The sequence below is a fragment of the Penicillium waksmanii genome, assembly GCF_028829765.1.
Source record: "Penicillium waksmanii strain IBT 27052 chromosome Unknown utg000008l:1.0-5622682.0:1.0-5626561.0, whole genome shotgun sequence".
NCBI classification, from domain to species: Eukaryota; Fungi; Ascomycota; class Eurotiomycetes; order Eurotiales; family Aspergillaceae; genus Penicillium; species Penicillium waksmanii.
The window spans coordinates 2,911,629-2,930,800 of record NW_026643254.1 but is presented as its reverse complement, the minus strand read 5'-3'; the positions used below and the strand labels follow the sequence as shown (position 1 = coordinate 2,930,800).

Genomic DNA, 19,172 nt, shown 5'->3' with positions numbered 1-19,172 from the left:
GCACTTGACCCGATTGGGTTTCCGATGTAGTGGGGTCCGCAACCTTGCCCGTTGCGGCTTCACTTCCCTTTATCAAAACAACTGCACGCTTGCCAATTCGAGTGCCCGCCTACTCACCGCATTATACTTCGCTCAAATCTGAGGCGGCTCGCTTCTCACTAGCTGCTGCCTAGCAATACTTAAACAATATTTTCGCCGCTCTTCAATCTTCCCTTTTCACATTCAACCAGCCATCTCCACCTTCTTTTTACCTTCATCGCCGTCCTGAACATCTCCTCAAATTTCATATTGGGATTGTCATAGCCACTACTACTCGCCAATCCATCAACATGGCTTCCACCGGAGCACTTCCGCAAACCCTCAAGTCTATCACAGCCACTAAGATCAATGAGCTTGGCAAGCAACGCACTCTTTTCGACACGGCCAAGGCTGAAATACGCGAAAATGCAGCTGCAGCTACCGATCTGCACACTCGCGCTCAAATTCTTCTCAATGGTGTCTCAAGCCTGAAGGGATACCCAAAAAATGCACTCGACAAAGACGACATGGACCTGGATATGGAATCTTCTGACGATGATTCAGAGAGTGAAATGCCTAACCTAGACATGGGTCAGCTCCGTAACGGAGATCACTCCAATATCCGCCGTTTTCTTTTACAGGGTCGATACGATTCCTCTATCTCGGAGAAGACCTTGCAGAGATGGATCGGTCAACTTGAAAATGAGCTTCGCTACCTCGAACTCAAGCACGACCATGCCTCCTTCTACAGCAAGCTGGTTACGGAGTGGCTAGCCCAGCTAGATGCACAGAACGTATCTGATATTAATAAGGATGGTGGATCGGATTCCGGCAAGTCTGAAACTGGTTTTGAAAGGGTGGGCCGGGCGGAAATGCACAACCAACGAGCGCAGTGGGAGTCACTGGTATTTTCTACCGGTAACCACGTTGAAGCAAAAGACATTCGCTCCTATCTTGACGGTCTATTCCACAAAGACAAATTGACCAAACAAGCGTTCAAGGAGCTTCGCGAGAGCGTTCAAAGGTTTGGAAATGATCTGGCCACAGAAGGGAATTGGCTGGATGCGAATGAGCTTCAGTGGGTTTCAAATGCATTGATGCAGACCGACCTTCTCAGCACGGAAAAGACATCAGTTCTCAAGGAATTTATGCGTAACAAGGAGGTTACACAGGAGGTCGCCGATGTGCTCAACATGCGTCTGTCGTCTCTGGAAAGCTGGAGCTGGAGTCAGGATGGAATTCCCGTCGAAATGCGGCGACAACTCAATGGAAAATACCGCGTCTTTATGGATGAGGATCTTCTCGACAGCCTCATGCTTCAGTATCTTGGCACGAAGTGGGCCGTCGAGCTGCGTGAAGTGTTTACATCATTTCTACGCTCACGTGCCTGGACTCCCATTCAAGAGAAGATTCCTGAGGAGTACATTGAACGACGCAAATACTTCTATGGGAAAGTCCCCACGTCTGAAAGCAGGTGCATAAACTATTTGCGAAAGACTACATACCAGGAAGAATACTTTATGAGTCAACTACCTGAATCTATTCACGAGGGCGCTCGAAACTATGACGACAGTTCCCAAGTTAAAAGTGCCTTAAACACAAAGCACTCTCTCCTTCACCGATTGATTACCGAGTCCCTCATTCAAAAGAATTTGAGGGGCGAGTTCACTGCGATTCGATCCGACTACAAGTGGTTTGGTCCATCTTTGTCCCATACAACCATTTTAACTGTTCTGGAGTACTTTGGTGTTTCCCGAAAGTGGCTGAACTTTTTCAAAGTGTTCCTCGAGGCTCCACTGCGATTTGTGCAAGATGGCCCTGCTGCTCAGGTGCAAACTCGCAAGCGTGGAATTCCTATGAGCCACACTCTTTCAGACTTCTTCGGGGAGTCGGTACTTTTTTGTATGGACTATGCTGTGAACCAGGGTACAAACGGAAATATTCTGTATCGACTGCATGATGATTTTTGGTTCTGGGGAACAGGGAAGGACTGTGAACAAGCCTGGGGGTCTATGACCAAGTTTGCCAACTTGATGGGGCTGGAATTTAACGAAGAAAAAACCGGCACAGTCCAGATGGGTGAAGCCCAAAAAAGTCAAATTCTCCCCACCGGTGAGATTCGTTGGGGCTTCTTGGTTCTCGATGCAGAGCAGGGTAAGTTCGTCATCGATCAGAAACAGGTGGACCAGCATATCGAAGAGCTAGATCGCCAGCTTTCATCTTGCAAGAGCATCTTCGAATGGGTCCAGGCGTGGAATGGATATTTTGGGCGCTTCTTCGCCAACAACTTTGCGAAGCCTGCCTTGTGTTTCGGCCGAGACCACATTGATATGGCGATTTCAACGCTCAGCCGCATTGAGTCTGCCCTTTTCGGAAAACCTTCTCATGGAGATGCTGAACAAAAAGGTGGGGTCACCAACTATCTGAGAGGACTCATCGCAGAAAGATTCGATATTCATGACCTTCCTGAAGGATTTTTCTACTACCCTGTTGAGTTGGGCGGCCTCGAACTACTGAATCCATTTGTCAATCTTCTCTCCATGCGTGAAAACATCAAGCAAACACCGCACAGAAGACTCCAGAGGGCGATTTTAGCGGACGAGATTCATTATTACGGGGCCAGGGAGAAGTTCGAGAAAGAGGGGTCGAATTTCCAAACAACACTTCGGGCTTCAAATGGCCAACCTCTTTCATTTCCTTCACTGGAAGAGCATAACCAGTACCCAGAGACCTTCAGCCACTGGTTTTATTCTGCCTATTGCGACTTGATCAAAGTCCCGGAGGAAAAGAGTGTTGCGAACACTGGTGACTTGAGGAAAAATATGATTGGTCTCAAGAGCCCCACGAGCAGAGCAAGCAAAGGGACTATCGGTCCGGTATGGAGCATAATGACACCTTATTGGCGCTGGGTCGCGGAGCTCTACCATGACGAGATGGTGCATACCTACGGAAGTCTGGCGGCTGTTAACCGGGAGTTCATGCCTCTTGGAGTGGTGAAAACGTTGAAGGAAGGGCGTTTCAGGTGGCAGGGCTAGGGAAATGGACTTTAGATTAGGATGTACTTTGCCAGTCAATGTTTTACTAAGCAGTTAAGATACAAATTTATACCCCTTCGCCTGCTTTCAAACCACTCTGATCCGCTTCCAGGCTATTGAATAGCCGACTAATAATATATAGAGCTTTATTGGATCTAACCACTCCCCTAGCTATTCTCCGGCGCTAGCATGGGTAACTTGAAGTGAAGTATCTGTAGCTCGATATCCGTGCTAACCTCTGCAGCCTTGCCTGCTTGGATTCTACCAGCCCATTCGGCTTTGATATCGTTACCGTCAGCAAGTCCCTCCCCTTTCAACAAATAAAACAGGTGTGTAGCATCCTCAGCTGGTATTTTCCAATTGTCTTTCTCGATCTTAATCACTTCCACTCTTGTCTCGCGCTCGGAGAAAACCCCGAGAGTCTTCTTCCAGACCCCGCTGTAGCCCTTCATCTTGGTCCACGCATATGCATTTGGCTGCATCTTGATGATACGGTCATAACGACCCTCTGGATATACGAGCGACCGGCCCGTCTGGTCCTCCCATAGCGCCTGGAAAGCGTCGACGGGCTCCGACTCATCGTAACCAGTTCCATCGATGTTTTGTGCTCGGCGAATGAATTTGCCACGCTCAAATTGACCATGGCTGGCAAGTCTTTGTTGACTCTCTGCCAGTTTTGCATGGCTCACAAAGCCCTGGCCACTTGCGCCGCCAAACTGGAGGACCAGAACCTCTTTGAGCTCGTCGCCGTCGTCCTGTGGGCCGTAGTGGACACCCTCGGGGTGGTAACAAAGTTCGCCTTGACGGACGTCAACTTCTGGGAGTATATTAATGTTGCCCAGCGTGGGATAGCGAAACTGATCAAAGTTGTGGCGATGCACAGGTGAATAGAAGCTTTGTTGACGAGCGAGAACAAAGAGGTAGTTGTTCGTAGGATCATCTTCGTCGCCGAGAAACAGGTACTTGAACCAAATCCCGTTTCCTCTATGCTTGAGGCCAACGCCCTCGAATTCAAGCTTGCTGGTATTGGCAATCTCCATACTTAGGTAGATTTTGTGAAGCAGGGAGAACTCGCCGGTGCTTATAACCAGAGCGAACGCTCTTGATGACGAGTATTTCTCCGCACTACTTGCCTAGATAGGAGTAAATAGGTATGTGTGACCAACTGGCATTGCATGATAGGCTCTCTTGCGAAATAGACTCTGACGGATGACTCGGATATTCCAAGCTTACCCTCAAGCATTACGGAGAATGCATCTAAATTTATGCACCCTCCAGGCTTCATCGTCACTCTGATATTGCCAAGACACTGATAGTGCCACTTGAACTAGATTAGTTACCCCCACTCACCCTCGATCTTTCACGACCTCATTTTGCTCTTCATCAGATGCTTAGTCTACTATTTGGTTGCCATGATTTTCTTTCAGTCACTGGCAGTCGCTAACCCCTCAATCTCGGCCCCCACTTCTCAGCTTCAGGCCCCCAATATTCCGGGGCTCGGACCTTCGGACAGGAATGCTGCACTCCTCCCAGAAGCGGTTGTCATGATCAAGAAGCACCTACCGCTTCTACTACTAGTATTTTGCTGCTGCTTTGACTCTATTCGCGACGATTATGAAGAATATTACACAATGGTGGATTTCATTGCAGTACTATTAGATTGTCTACTAGTACGGCCGTCAAGGGTGAAATTACTTCTTTTTGAATGCCGAAATATATAACTGCAGAAATACTTGCAATCCAAATTCGTCAATAACTCGTACTAGTAGGTGGCTGTCTCAACCAGCTCGGCGTTCCCCTATCCCAGTTCTAAGGCTAGAAGCCCAATTCTTCAAGCTCCAGTTGGGAGTCCATTTATTCCAGCTTGATGTCCACTTAACACTAGTGGTAGCCCAGCTAGGGGTCCATTTTTCCCAATCAGGGGTCCACTGGTTCAAAGTCCAGCTGTTATGCCACTTCACGTCGCGGAAAATCAAGTAGCAGGTAGTTAAAACGAAAAGAATGAAGTAGACCTGGGCCCATGTCCAGTGAGGATTTGATCGCTGTCGCATAGTGGTATCAACAAACAGACCATATTCCTTCCACAGATCCTGAGCACTCATACCAGTCACAGACTCCCAAGTGCCGTATTCAAGTCCACAGGGGGTTCCTGCTTCTGGATAACTTCCCGCATATCCGGAATCTAGGACGGAGCCCATCAATCTGCCAACAGTGCCTTCTCCGATCCGCATCTCTAACCATTCAAAAAAGAAGGCTCTATGGTAAGTTCCCGTCTGCCACTTGTGAGCCAATTCCTTTGATGAGGTTGGCCGTCTCCAGTGAAGCTTTTCCAGCCCGGATCGAACTACAACATAGTCTGCAATGCCTTCTAGAAGTTCTGTTGGTACTGAGGCCGGTGCCTGAAAGCTGTTATCGCTAAGACTATTTGACCTACCAAATGGCCAAACGCCCAATGGGGAACCAAAGTGGATTACACCTGGCTGTTTCGTAGGTTGAAGTCTATGGTTATACCATTGGAACAGGTGTGTAACCTCGTGTGTCACTGTTCCCATAATCTCCCGCCAGATAGCATCTTTCGAATAAGATCGTGCCAATTTGTTCACATATGGGAGTTGGATGGTTATCACCCTAGTGCCGCCGCTGGTAGAAGATGCGGGAACAAGTCCAGAGGCTAACGAATTATGCCGACGATCGTAAGGACTTTCCAGTCGAATATCTATATGAAGTGACAGAGGGTAAGCCGTAACATGGCGATATTGAGCTGCCATAGGTGCGACAAGATATCGCATGACATTGTCAAGCATCGATCTAACAGAAGGATGAAGCTTCAAGAGCATATCCTTACAGATAGTATTGTATGGGTCGCAGCTGAGCATAGCATTCACGGTTGTTAGTTTTCCTCCGTCAAGCCGAAACTGTACAGATGTTGTCTTTATAAATCGACCTCCTGATACGCTGATAATTTTCCCTTCTTCGAGATTATCTACGATCTGATAATTCTGAACGTTCTCCTCTCGAAAATTCCCGACCTTTGCTCTGTATATGTCCAAGATCTGCATAAATCGAGATTTGCGCCGTTTACTAGTACCGATAGGCAGAGCTTCAAACTCATGCAGGGCAGCGCTCCACTGTGCTTCTCGGCTGCTTCTGTTTTTCTCTAGTTGGTTTGCCCATTTCATAGAGACTTGTTTTTGCTTTATCTCATCTGAGAGTATGGAAAGGTCTGGAAGCCCATTGGCATTGAAACCTTTGCTAACATAGTATTCTGGGGTCCCCCATTCCATGTCTGAACCATATGCCGTCGTCGCATCGCTCTTTGCTGCAGAAACGCAAACTGCGGAAATAGAGCAACAGGCAAGAAGCGTCCAATAAATTTTCAGTGAGAACATCATGTTTGGCGTGAGTCAATGAGTATTGTAAGTGCGTTATAGTTGAGTCAAATAGTGTATATCTAGGGACACAAGACGATATTGGAATAGTGGATCTATAATATAAGCTAGACTTCAAGACCCTTTTATACTTCTCGAGTGGCTGTCTTCTAGCGGCTCATCGCAGCTTTATCTATACTATGACAAAGAAGATTGAACAATAACTCCATGGTATACAAAATATGAAATGTAACAAAGGATGAAACTTTTGATACATACAAAGAAGAACAAGGATTCGTCTCACCGCGCGTCAAAGAGACAGGGATTTCGCGTAGCGCTATCATAATGAGACTTTCAGGTGTTTCCGAGACCGTCTAGGAATTTATAACCAAATCATAAAAATGACTCGGCCAGATAAAATCCCACCCCCCCAACTTCATGGACTGACGAGGCAGTATCTAGGAAATCACGTCGCAATAAGTCACACTGAATGGTTCTTTCAATAAAAAGAAATTACCCGAGGCCTTTTAAGGCTGTACCCTTTCTTGGCTGGACCCTTTCTTGGCTGGACCCTTTCTTGAAATAGTAATAAAACCCGCTTGACATTCCTCTCTGGACCTTGATCGCTGCTATTACTCACCATCTACGCCTTTTTGGAATCAGGACGTAAATAGTTTGTTGATATGCCTTTCTCCGAGTCCCTCTGCAATATGTCTAGCTCGAGGTTTGGCAACGAGAGAAGAACACGCGAGGCAAACATTAGGCTCTTATCGTAAGAACTTGAAGGATGCTTCAGCTCAAAAAAAAGTAGATATGACTAATTCGACTGAGTATTATCAATTAGGAATCAATATTGAAATAGATACAGTGAGAGCGCGTATATTGATGAAATCTCAAAGGTTTTTTCTTGTAGCACTTGGCGGCGAGGAACAATATAACATCCAGAGTACTGGCGCAAGATAGAAATGCGAAGTATGATAGAGATCATTCCCGGGGTTTCTGCAAGTATTTCTGACTTGGGTCGAGAACTTTCATAAGCTCGTTGACCTCGATATGGTCACGCGTCGTTGTCATTCTGTGACACCAAGTCATCTGCTTTGGCAGTCCCTCTCCGGTGGATTCAAAAATAAGTTCACCACCATTCTGACTGTTTGGTCCCCCTTTGTGTGCCAGACCGCTTGGAATCTGCTTCAAACCTTGCACGATCGATTCACCGATGATTCGGAACATACTTTTGCGTATATATTCCGGCTGTGGTCCCATGGCCAGATTACTGACCATTCCTAGGTCCCCATACAACTTTTGCGAGGGATCAGCATATATTGGGAATTGACAGCCCGTTTGAGTGGCGTAGAAATCTATCAAGCCTGGATCGCCGCAACCGACGATGGCGATCGATGTACTGGTAGGCAATTTTAGCAAGTCCGCTGGTTGAATAGCTTTCGACAAGGCGATAAGGTATTCTTGACAGCTCTGGTAAGATAAATATGGTGTCAGTACTCTACTACCAGATTCTTGTCGCAAAATCACCTGCAGAAATCGAAAATACGAAGTTTTAGCAAGTACTTACACCGCAAAAGAAATGCCGGATGAAAATCACCACCACGCGGTCGGCTGAAGTAGGGCCATCATACAGACTCTTAAATGAGTGTTTTTTCCCCTCGCGATCCAGTACCTGGTAATCCTCGATCTTTCGACAGGTCTCGGGGGTTGGAAGCTCCTCTGTTGCTTGTGGACCACTGCTCTTGGTTCCTGTACCCTTGGCATCGTCGTGCAGCGGAGGCGCTGCCGACGTTCCGGTTTCCCCATCATTTACAGGTGGGGGTACCGGGATAGCGGTTGTCTCCTTATCGTCAGCCATGTCGTTGGAGTACTGATACTGATTTCGATGGAGTGATATGAAGCGGATATGAAGTGTCAGCTACGCGAGGGGCGGGGGTCAACAATCCCGCGCTATGGCCAAGTTGGGATCGTCCGGGCAGAATTTAGGGTTTGCATGTCTCTGCGACACCTACAATTCATCCAGTTGAGGGGCCTCTCTTTCATAGTGACCTCTTACTGCAACACTTTTTTGATATCCTGAAGTGATCCTATTCATCTGTTCGACTTCTGTATTATGACGTCATGGTCTAAATACCAATTCTACAAATGTCGTCGGAGGTCTAGATATAGTCTGAGATTGAAAAACAAGAGAATATCCGTGGATTTGCTCCTGTTCCCATGGACGAGGTCATGATCTATTAAGCCAGAATAGTCATACTTGACCTTTCAAGCTACAGAGCTTCTATGCTTACCACGGTCAGGATTGAACTCTGTGTATTCCCAAAATGGAAAGAAGTATACAAATCGATGATCGGCCTTGCATCTATATCTACTAAGCCCATTTGGCTTTGAAGATGATCAATAAATGAGCACCAAATGACCATTCTATTGATCTCTATTTAAGTCTTTTCCAGTCGTTCTTTCCCATGCTTCTCTCTTTTCCCTCATCCATCTCCCCTTCAACTTCCCATCTTGTTAAATACATATAGCCAAGATGACTTCTTACCCTCGCTTCTACGAACAGTCCCAGGACTTTAACTGGCTCGACGCCATGTCGAAAAATAAAACATTCTTCGACCCACGGTAAGTAGAATACCATTATACTCTCTTGGCTTCATCTATTCTCTAACATGATACATAGAACCATCGAGGTAAACACTGATGCGATCCTCGCACCACGACCTCGCCAATCCTCTTCTTGCTCCGGGGAACTAAACCCCCGAGCTCTCGCCACTCTACCCTCGACAGACCACAAGGCTGTCATCTCAAAATGGGCACGGGAGACTTCAGAATCTTCCATTCGCAAATCCGAGGACAACAACAACACCGATACCGACATCACTGGAAACGACCAGAGTGATGTCGCTTCGGTCACCTCATCCACTGTCTGCACCTCCATCGACAGTGATATTCAACTTGAGGCCGTCCCTCCCTTCCCTCAACAGAGGCCAGCAACTGGTACTCTGTTTGATTTGCGAAATCAAATTTGCCAAGCGGGTGCTTCCAAAAAAGCACGGAATCAGACTGCCTATGCGACATTTGCCGAAGATGACTACATGTACTCGCCATACGAAGACATCGAGGTGCCTTCCATGACCTTGTCTTCTACCGTATCCACGTCTTCCTTCACAGCCTCTACTGAGGAACTGAATATTGGCAAGCTCATCGCGGGCAAGGTGCGACAAGTGGTATCTCACCGTACGACGGCATGTAAGAAATTGAAGGAAATGTTCAAACATTGAGGCAATGTCCTAGTATATGACTACTAGTATATCCTGTGATCTGTATTCCTGTTATATACCACCTGGGCAGATTGATACCATCTACACGTCTGTGCCCTTTTCATGCCACCAGATTGATACCATTTCGGGCATTTATGTATTCGTTTCATGTTCTCAGATTGATACAATCTCTATTGTTTGAATTTGTACCTTTGCCGACTCTATCTGATTCTTTGTGACGCTCATACTGTGTCACAAGACTGATCAGTCAAATATGCCAGTTGATTTTCTCATGTATGTGGTTGGGGTCCTACATGTATCTGAGCTCGAAGAGCTCTTTATGTACTCAAACAATGGAATAGACCTTTTATCACACCAAAAAGCCAATAGGAGAACTTCCACCATAGCTCCGTAAACCTGGACAAGTTTGAGTAGATTTGAACATTATCGAAAAGATGAAATAAAGATACACGCCACATTGCGGGCTCTAAGACTTTGTTACTAAGGCATTTGCTTCAATAAGAGACTGGAAAAAGGTCTTGATCGCCCGGATGGCAATATGAGCAATCTTATCGCCATCTCCTGAATTAGGATCGAACGAACAAACAGTCAGTGACTTTGGAACCGCTTTATTGGGTAACATTCCCATACAAGCCACCAACTCGTCTTCAAATAGTCCTCCTGGCGATGGAAAGTCATTCACTTTACCATACGATTCATCCAAGACATCAAGGTCAAGGTGAACCAGCGCTTGGTTGTAAGAGCGTTTGTCAAGCTGGGCTTCAAATTCTTTCGCAAAGTCGACCTTTCGTTCAATACTGCCCCATACTGAATGCATCCCGGCATCAATAACGCGCTGCCTCTGGACCTCAGATTGGTCTCGTAGGCCGCAATATAGAAAACGATCGTAAGAAAACGGCTCATAGCCCGGAATAGTCTTCATAAACGCATTCCAGCTTTCTCCTCGAAGCATAGAAAGACCCATAGCGTCGAAATAGCCGTTTTCGTTGACGTCTGGCGAGTCAAGATCATCATGAGCATCGAAGTATATAAATGCAAGATCTTTGATCCCCAAGCCGCAAGCTACGGCGGCACTGGCCATGCAATTCCCCGACAGAATGAGCGGGAAGCTGTTGCCTGACACGGCGGCAGTGACGGCCTTCGAGATACGTCGCATAACTTCGAAGCTTCTTCCTATTTCGCCCTCGTAGTTGTCCACTGGCTCGATCTCGGTGATATGAATCCGAATGCCCAGTTTTTCGAGCTCGTCGATGACGCCTAGAGAGCGGATGCGGTGCGGGCCATTGCCGACGCGATGATCGCGCAAACCAACATGATATGGTGAAGAGATGATTGTTATAGAAGTAGCCATATCCAGTCTTTTTTAATCCGAGACTCAACTTGGGTTTATATCTCGTGAAAAGAAAAAAAAAATCACACAGTAAAGAAGTTCGCCTTGGTGACGTAGCTTATAAAGGGTAGCCGTGGAGGTGTTGGAGGTGATGGAGGTCTTGGAGATAGACGCTGGAGGTGTGAAGAGAACGACAACATACCATGCTCTTGGTTCCATTATATGCACTAAAACTCTATCATACAATTATTCTGGAACACATAGTACTTTCAAACCAATCCTTGTTCCTTTGGTAGATGATGCTTCACTACAGATCAGTCGAGCTAGTACCATTGCATCTGCTAATTGCGCATAAAAAGAACACACCATAATTTGAATGGGAGATGAAAATCAAAACTGATCAAATGAATCAAATAGAGCTATATTCGCTAGAATTAATGTATTTTAAAATATACATTGTTAACCAAATGGATGATTTCCCCATTCACCTGTACAGGGCGGTCGGCCCACTTGCCCTCGGGAGAGTTGCCAGCTCCGCGATTAGGACAGCAGTCAATTGCGGCCAGAAACATCAACCGAAACATCTACCCCCCTTCTCCAACCCCAGTCACTTCAACATGGATCCTTTCTCAGCAGAGGGCGGTAAGCATATCCAAATTATCTAACAGTCCTCTACAACCTGCTGATCCCCCTTCTAGAGCTCCTCAACATCCACAATGCCTTCCACTCCGGTCAATACCAGAACGTAATCGACTTCGAGACCGCCGCCTTCTCCCCCGAGAACCAGCTCCCTGCTCGCGTGCTCAAGCTCCGTTCCCAAATTGCCCTTGGTCAGAGCGACGAGGTCCTGGCCGCTGTTGCCAGCGAAGAGGATACTCCCGACCTGGCCGCCACCAAGGCCCTTGCCCAACAAGTGGCGGGCAAGACCGACGCTGCTCTGCAGTTGGCCCAGGATCTCGCAGAGAACTACCCCGACAATGCAACCGTGCAAGTGCTTGCTGCAACTGTGCTGCAGGCACAAGGACATAGTGAGGAGGCGATCACCGTGCTCTCCAAGCACCAGGGTAACCTCGAGGCGTGAGTGTTTCGCCATGGCAGTCGAACTCAAACAATCAAGACTCTGACAGTTCTATTCGCGCAATTTAGTGTTTCCCTGATTGTCCAGATTCACCTCCAACAGAACCGCTCTGACCTTGCGCTCAAGGAAGTCCAGGCCGCCAAGCGATGGGCTCAGGACTCGCTGCTTGTCAACATCGCCGAGTCATGGGTTGGTCTGCGTGTTGTACGTATTCGATCATTGCAGCATCATTTGCGAACCGTTTGCTAACACTCTATTTTTCGTCTCCAGGGAGGAGAGAAGTACCAGTCTGCCTTCTACGTCTACGAAGAACTCGCCACCGGCCCCAGCACCTCCGCCCCCTTGTCCATCGTCGGCCAGGCCGTCGCAGAGCTCCACCTAGGCCGTCTCCCCGAAGCCGAAGCCGCTCTCACTACTGCCCTGGAGAAATACCCCACCGACGCTGAGCTGATCGCCAACACAATTGTCCTGAACGTGTTGGCCGGAAAGCCCTCCGCGGATCTGGAATCGTACGTACGCCCCGTGGGAAAAGCGCCCTCAAGCGCTCTCCCTCACACATGACAAACAGGCCACATAGCTAATCAAAGCAATTACAGCCTCCTGCAGCAGACCGAGCCCTCGCATGCCCTCCTCGCCGACATCCAGGAAAAGAGCGCTCTTTTTGATACTGCCGCGTCCAAGTACTCGCCGAAGGTGTCGTCTTGAGGCGGTGAGTGGATTGTTTATGGAGGAGAGAAAATGTTGGGGGAAACTTTGCTTTAATATTTTTGTGAAGCCAGTTATTTACAGCCGGGGTTCATGATATCCTGCTCTTTCTTTTGTTTTTCATGAGTTGACACGACCACTACCAACGTGCAATTGTTCGAATCGTCCTTTTTTATTTATCTTATCAGTGCGTTATCGAGACTTTTCAATAGACACTTTAACGCCCATATACGCTTCATAGAGAATAGTTCTTTGCGTCTGAGCTTGCTAGACTTCTTAATTGATACTCGCTTTCGCCTGGGCATATCTGAATTTTGTTCGTATGATGCAGTATAGATGAGGATGACTTCGCACCCCCTCTACATGCTACAGTATCGCAAGAATCATCAAAATCCGGAGTGAAAGTACAATATTGAACTAATTACAGTCTCACTCGTATCCGTAGCTTTGCATGATAGGAATATTTGAAAGGGCTAAAACAACTTGAACATGTAGTTCACCACGTCTACAGACGAGACAAAAGCCACTGCCGGAGCTCGTTGCCAGTTTGTACCCCCTCGGGCCCGGGGTTACCATAAAATATAATGTCGTGACCCTCATCGGTACCAACAATATAAGTAGTGTTTGGGAAGACAGACTAAAAGCAAGAAAATCAATCATTAATCCATCCAGGGAATGACGAAGAAAAGGAAGTTAAACATACCTTAACCTTCTTCGCAAAAGACTCGATAGGGGATAGCAAAAGCTCATCCGATCCTGCGAGAAGTAAGATGCGCTCTGTCTTCGCATCCGCCCACCATTCGGCAGGAGCCCGGTCAGGCTCACTCCAAGCATCATGTTCCTTTCCAGGATTGTAAGACGCGGACCATTCGCTCAGTGCCCGCTCGGTGACGAGATCCTTGTAAGCATTGTCCTTGAAGGAAGGCCAGTTGGTACTGAAGTTCACCCATGGCGCAAGGCCAAACACACCGGCCAGGGGAGTGGATAGTGAGATGGGCTCGATTTCCGGGTGCGGGTGAGAAAGATGCAGTAGAATAGCCATGGCCAAATTACCTCCGGCGGAATCGCCGCCCACGACTACGTTGGCGGGGACCGACCGGTCTCATTGAGGATGTAACGCAAGGCCCCGGTTGCTTGACGCAGTTGGGTTGGGTAAGTAGCATATGGGCTCTGTGTGTATCGAGGGAAGAAGACAGCAATATCATGGCCGTTCTCATTGGCGACCTTCAATAGATCCAGCCAGAATTCAAAATGCGCGGGTGTAGCGGGCAGCGCGAAACCACCTCCTGTGTGTGGTGGAATAGGATCTAGATTAGCTTCCGGGTTGTGCGTGGGGTATATCTTGGCTTGGTTACACGTCCCAGATATACGGGACTTGGAGATGAGATGGAGTTTTACATACCATGAAAAAAGACCAAGACATTCTTTGCGTCTTTGTTTCCTAGCCAGTATCCCTCAGCGTCGTGAGGTAGAGGAACAGTCTCAGGCTGTAAGCCTCGTTTCTCCATCACGGCCTTGTATGTTGCTGGTGTCGGGGCATTCAGGTATCTATATATTGTGAAGATTGTTAGTTTTCTCCCATATCTCTGATTCATATCTCCAGCGCATTGTTCATCTTTGATAACAGGAGCCGATGACAGAAATGAACCTACTGGTTCTGGCGGACTGAGAGCCGATCGACCAATGTCCGAACCGCCGTGGCCAGTAGATGACTCGAATAGAACTTCGGACTACTCTTTCCCCGGAATACGCCAGTGATGGCAGCATAAAGAACATTTGCGACTATGGTGATCTTACCAAGCTGAACATCAGCCCGCTCCCAGAGGCCCAGCTCGGGTACCATGGGGTCCCTCTTGGTGTCCGGCATGGCTGAGATTCAAATTTGAGTGAAATGTGAAAGATCCGGAATGTTAGGAATGTTACTGATGATGATCTGAGAGAGGGAGAGCTTGGATCGGTAATATGCTGAATGGGAGTGATCTGGAGCTGAAGATACCCCAGACGTGTGCAAGCATCCCCGCTTTCGCAGGCTGAACCTTCGATTCTAGCCTCGGCTGGCCCGTGTGGGGCCGCCTGAATTTCCGAGCTTGAACTCTATATACTACTACTAGTGCTGATTCGGTTGATTTGGTGTTTTGAATGATTGGGAATTATTGAAAAGTACATGGAAATGTTGGAAGAAAGTTGGCATAGGAATATCTCCATCGTAGATTCATGCAATTTCATTGTTTTACTGGCTTTGTGACAGACTCGGGGTAGTATGTCACAGATTCGCACTACGTGCAGCACGCTCTATTGTAACATATCCAGATTAGAATCGAGGACCTAGTTGCCATTGGTCAAGTCCTCCTTACCGTCCAGTTCGCAGAATGCCTTGAATGTCGTAAAGACATCATCCTCGCCCTCCCCACTGCCAGTGTTTTGGATGATACACTCAGCAGTGGCGCCAACGAAGAACACATAGCCCTCACGCACCTCCTCGGTCTTACTTCCGACGGTAATAGTTCCGTTGCCACGAGTGCAGATGATGACACTGGGGCCCTCGATGGGGTCAAAGGTCGCCTTGGCGCCAGTACGCTTCAAATCGGTCTTGACAACACTGAACTCCTCGATCGGGGGGTCGTAAAGCATAGACTCGGATGCACTCGAGTACGCTGTTGCGTTCAGGATAGCATATGGGTAGTCTGTTGGTCGGAGCTTCTGCTCCTCAATAGGGGCGTACGAGTAGGTCAACATCTTGGTCAGAGTATCGACGTCCTTGAACTTGGGTGTGAAGCCGGCGCGAACAACGTTGTCGGAAGAAGCCATGCACTCGATAATATCTCCCGAAACGTAGGCGTGAATGTCGTCAGCCTTCAGGAACATGGCCTCGCCGGGCTCGAGCTTGACGAAGTTAAGGAGGAAGAAAACAAAAGATCCAATGTCGTTGGGGAACTGTTGATCAAGTCGGCCAATGATCTCGGCCAGCTCGCCTGGGTTGGTCGGATTGGTCTCGACCTCACCGGGAAGAGTACCGAAGCTGTCCGGGGAGCTCTTCGCGAGAGCAACAAGTTCCTTGCAGGCGGTCTCGACCTTTTCGGGGGCAGACTTCATCAGGATGGTGAACAAAGATCGCAGGGCATCCTTGTTCTTCTGAATAACTGACGAATCTTCCGAGTCCTCGTTGCCTTTGACGGCCTGTTCAAAGTCGCTGGCAGCCTGGGTGCCAACGAGTGTGCGGAGGGGCTGGATGGCATGGAGGAAATGGGTGATCTCGGCGAGTGGGCGGAAGCCGCAAAGTCCTTCAAACGGCGTGACGGCAATGGTCATCTCGGGTTTGTGGTTGTCATCTGAGTAAAGCAGTGTCAGTGTTTTGCAAGCCTCCAATTCAGACAAGCGCAGGTTCATCTTCGTGCCACATACCGGGATAGTTTCTAGGATCCCGTGCGTGGAGCTGCTCGGCCAGCTTCTTGTTGGGGTGGGCTTGAATGCTCAGAGCCTTGCGGACGGAGAGCACCTTGAACAAAAATGGAAGACGACTGCCATATCGCTCGCTGATTTCGGTCGATAGGAGAGCCTGGTTATCCTGAACGAGATCGAGGAGAGAGCGCTGGGTCTCGACGTCTTTCGAGGGTAGCGAGGGATGAGTGCCCATCCACAACTGTAGGGTTGATTAGCGGCTACCGGCAGGACTTGAAGTAGCTCTAGGGCCACGATGGGGACTCACCTCTGCATATGGCTTGTCATCTTCAACCTTGAAATCCGGGGCAGCCGTAGTGGCGGCATACCGAGCTGCTGCCGACTCTTGGCCGACCTTGCCTATGATGGGGTTGAGTGCGGGGCAAACAACATTAGTGAGACGAACTTACCCCAATCGTAACTATTGACGCCTTTTTTGGACGGGTTAGCGAATTGGCGGGTAAGTTTTCAGGGAGTAGACATACCGCATTGCAGCCGAAGTAGAGGAATCTGCATTTTCAAGAATATTTGTAGAAGAGATAAGAGGGGGGGGGGGCGCCTCAGCGGGTTTCTATTACGCAGAATCTCCACGCCAAGACCCCTCAGACCCTCCCCGGTGAAGGCTGCCCATTGCAACAGGGTCTGCATTTGGTCCCCGCCTGCAAATTTGAAACTGTTTCCGGTATTGAGATAGAACAACACTCAACCCTTGGAATGCTCCATCCGACAAGCCAAGCGTTTCCTCATTCGCATCAAAATCTATAGCAGTGTTGATACTAGTATCAAATACCGGAACTCGAAAGGCTCATCATATCGACTGCCAAAGGGGGTTACTATAAATGGAGCAGTCACCAATGGTCAGAGAAGCGATTCTCTTGCTATCATTATGTTGTATTTCCCGATCGATTTGGTCATCAAATAATCAAACAATAACGGTACTAACTAGGTATTCTCTGCCAGAGCAGGGTTGACCAACCCCGCATTCGAGGACTGTCGACCATCAAGGCGCCTACAAAAGATTTTATGAATCAATATTAGTATGTAGCAGATAAGAAATAATCTCATTCACAGCCCAGACATGCACATATTAGATTATAATCACCTTCACCCCCCCCCCCCCATCTGGAAGTATAGAACGGCCGCCCTGGCGCCAACCCTAGGCGCGCGTCTATCGCCGACCGCCTTGGGCTTATCACCGCCCGATCCTCGATCAGCTTCCCCCAGCTTCCAGTCGTCAATTCCCCAGATCACCCCTTGTGGTGCCCACTTTTGAGCCTGCTTCGATCTGGTAGCTTTCGATCTTCCTCCACACAGAGATGTCCCGCAATCGTCCTCGGCCCCGCGACAATGGGCTTGGTAACAATGAGGAGATGGAGCTGTGGACCCGGATATGCCAGGACATCCACAAGTCCAAGGAGAAGTTCGATCAACAGGCATCCCTTTCCGTTCAGATAAAGACGTTGGTGGATAAGATAACACGAGAGGGAAACAGTAAGTCACACCCCATCGCGTTTGCCGCGGTGAAACACGCGTATCACTTGATGCGAGCTTGGAGATATGACGTGTGAGCTATAACCTCCCCGCGTACCTAGCTGATCCTCGATTCATGAAGAACCCACCATGTCTGAACATGACCAACTGGATACATGGTTGCGCCAGAGCCAGAAACTCAGCGAGGACGAACGATCGATCATGCAGGACGAGCCATGCGATGTGATCAAGAACTTGGAACTACTCACAGCGCTTCGCAAAGCCTCCGAGGCAGAGGCCCCTCCCAACCGATCCAATGCCCTCTCAAAATCTCGTAAAAAAAGACAAGATATGGAGAGCTCGACTGATTCCCCAAGTGCCTCGGGTGCGGACAAGTCTAGTCGTTCCAAAGGCGGTGTCCCGCGCAGCGCCAGTGTCTCGAGCACCCAGGCGCGCGAGGGTCGCGGTGATGGAACCGCGGTCGCGGTGAAGATCGAAGAAGGTTCGGAAGGTACTAAGGGCGCTGTCGCTGAGCGTAGTGGGCTTCTCGTCGTCGGAGCACAAGTCGTCTTCAAGCACAACAAGAACAAGCAGGGAGTGGAAGGTGAGGGTATACAATGCATTATCAAGAACATATCTGGCGATGGTCACAAGAAGCGGTATGATATTCCCCCTGAAATCTCGATATTAGTTTCATGACTGATTCCTTTCCGACAGATGGTACGATGTGCAAGACCCCGAACCTAACGAGAACGGGGAACAAGGCGCTGTCTATAAGACTACCGCATCATCGCTCATTCCCATCCCCCAAGTGAGCTCCTCTTTGCCTGCATTTACTGTCGGCAAGCAGGTTCTCGCCCGGTACCCCGACACCACTACCTTCTATCGGGCAGAAGTGATGGGGTCGAGGAAAGACGTCTATCGCCTCAAATTTGAGGGCGAGGAGGACGATAAGGAGATGGAAGTCGACCGTCGCTATGTCCTGGACATCCCGAACAAATAGGGCCGGCGGTGATGTTCCCACGATCTTGTTCTTGATCTGATTTGATACCCTTTAGCGAGGCGCTACTCTGGAGTTCAATAGGTCTGCCACTTGAGGCGGATAGACCATACGATTTATGTTTTCTTTTAGCCAAACTGGTATCTCTGCCATCTCAAATTACAAACTTAAAAATCACGTACGGCAAACTAACATACTATGCGATCCACTCTGGACGTTTCGGAAATGAGTGATGGAAGCTGCTAGAGTAAGCATTGACAATTTGATGACTCAGGTCCCCATAACGGGGGCTTATCCGCCCACAGCATAGAGTTTGCTAATGCCACGACAAACGGCTAACTCGGCCAGTCCACCTTCATATAAAAGGTCTATCACTTGGCTCTGCTAAAACTATAACTCAACATCTGCACCATGATGATAGCTCCAAATAGCTTCAAATTAATTTA

At 48.4% G+C, this 19,172-nt stretch overlaps 10 protein-coding genes across 10 annotated transcripts; 4 read left to right on the top strand and 6 right to left on the bottom strand.

The window, feature by feature from the left end:
* Positions 1 to 329: 329 nt before the first annotated feature.
* Positions 330 to 3,053, top strand: N7481_009415 (uncharacterized protein; the record flags this gene model as incomplete). Its single annotated transcript, XM_057268634.1, has 1 exon — positions 330 to 3,053. One exon carries the CDS (start codon positions 330 to 332, stop codon positions 3,051 to 3,053), a length of 2,724 nt encoding a protein of 907 aa, XP_057119311.1.
* A 167-nt stretch (positions 3,054 to 3,220) lies between these two features.
* On the bottom strand, positions 3,221 to 4,093 carry N7481_009414 (uncharacterized protein; the record flags this gene model as incomplete). The annotated part of the gene is made up of 1 exon (XM_057268633.1): positions 3,221 to 4,093. The coding sequence occupies one exon, from the start codon at positions 4,091 to 4,093 to the stop codon at positions 3,221 to 3,223; it is 873 nt and encodes a 290-aa protein (XP_057119310.1).
* A 738-nt stretch (positions 4,094 to 4,831) lies between these two features.
* Positions 4,832 to 6,445, bottom strand: N7481_009413 (peptidase of plants and bacteria-domain-containing protein; the record flags this gene model as incomplete). Its single annotated transcript, XM_057268632.1, has 1 exon — positions 4,832 to 6,445. The coding sequence occupies one exon, from the start codon at positions 6,443 to 6,445 to the stop codon at positions 4,832 to 4,834; it is 1,614 nt and encodes a 537-aa protein (XP_057119309.1).
* A 960-nt stretch (positions 6,446 to 7,405) lies between these two features.
* On the bottom strand, positions 7,406 to 8,282 carry N7481_009412 (peroxiredoxin-like family protein; the record flags this gene model as incomplete). Its single annotated transcript, XM_057268631.1, has 2 exons — positions 7,406 to 7,894; positions 7,992 to 8,282. The coding sequence occupies 2 exons, from the start codon at positions 8,280 to 8,282 to the stop codon at positions 7,406 to 7,408; spliced, it is 780 nt and encodes a 259-aa protein (XP_057119308.1).
* An 811-nt stretch (positions 8,283 to 9,093) lies between these two features.
* N7481_009411 (uncharacterized protein) lies at positions 9,094 to 9,705 on the top strand (the record flags this gene model as incomplete). The annotated part of the gene is made up of 1 exon (XM_057268630.1): positions 9,094 to 9,705. The coding sequence occupies one exon, from the start codon at positions 9,094 to 9,096 to the stop codon at positions 9,703 to 9,705; it is 612 nt and encodes a 203-aa protein (XP_057119307.1).
* Positions 9,706 to 10,171: 466 nt separating this feature from the next.
* N7481_009410 (arginase family protein) lies at positions 10,172 to 11,056 on the bottom strand (the record flags this gene model as incomplete). Its single annotated transcript, XM_057268629.1, has 1 exon — positions 10,172 to 11,056. One exon carries the CDS (start codon positions 11,054 to 11,056, stop codon positions 10,172 to 10,174), a length of 885 nt encoding a protein of 294 aa, XP_057119306.1.
* Positions 11,057 to 11,652: 596 nt separating this feature from the next.
* N7481_009409 (putative Coatomer subunit epsilon) lies at positions 11,653 to 12,818 on the top strand (the record flags this gene model as incomplete). The annotated part of the gene is made up of 5 exons (XM_057268628.1): positions 11,653 to 11,677; positions 11,734 to 12,112; positions 12,182 to 12,317; positions 12,384 to 12,622; positions 12,710 to 12,818. 5 exons carry the CDS (start codon positions 11,653 to 11,655, stop codon positions 12,816 to 12,818), a joined length of 888 nt encoding a protein of 295 aa, XP_057119305.1.
* Positions 12,819 to 13,323: 505 nt separating this feature from the next.
* On the bottom strand, positions 13,324 to 14,685 carry N7481_009408 (putative 6-hexanolactone hydrolase; the record flags this gene model as incomplete). Its single annotated transcript, XM_057268627.1, has 5 exons — positions 13,324 to 13,455; positions 13,522 to 13,895; positions 13,937 to 14,164; positions 14,221 to 14,366; positions 14,471 to 14,685. 5 exons carry the CDS (start codon positions 14,683 to 14,685, stop codon positions 13,324 to 13,326), a joined length of 1,095 nt encoding a protein of 364 aa, XP_057119304.1.
* Positions 14,686 to 15,143: 458 nt separating this feature from the next.
* On the bottom strand, positions 15,144 to 16,772 carry pmi1 (mannose-6-phosphate isomerase pmi1; the record flags this gene model as incomplete). Its single annotated transcript, XM_057268626.1, has 5 exons — positions 15,144 to 16,147; positions 16,221 to 16,458; positions 16,525 to 16,616; positions 16,667 to 16,687; positions 16,742 to 16,772. The coding sequence occupies 5 exons, from the start codon at positions 16,770 to 16,772 to the stop codon at positions 15,144 to 15,146; spliced, it is 1,386 nt and encodes a 461-aa protein (XP_057119303.1).
* An 800-nt stretch (positions 16,773 to 17,572) lies between these two features.
* Positions 17,573 to 18,729, top strand: N7481_009406 (SAGA-associated factor 29 family protein; the record flags this gene model as incomplete). The annotated part of the gene is made up of 3 exons (XM_057268625.1): positions 17,573 to 17,747; positions 17,869 to 18,385; positions 18,444 to 18,729. 3 exons carry the CDS (start codon positions 17,573 to 17,575, stop codon positions 18,727 to 18,729), a joined length of 978 nt encoding a protein of 325 aa, XP_057119302.1.
* Positions 18,730 to 19,172: the final 443 nt, after the last annotated feature.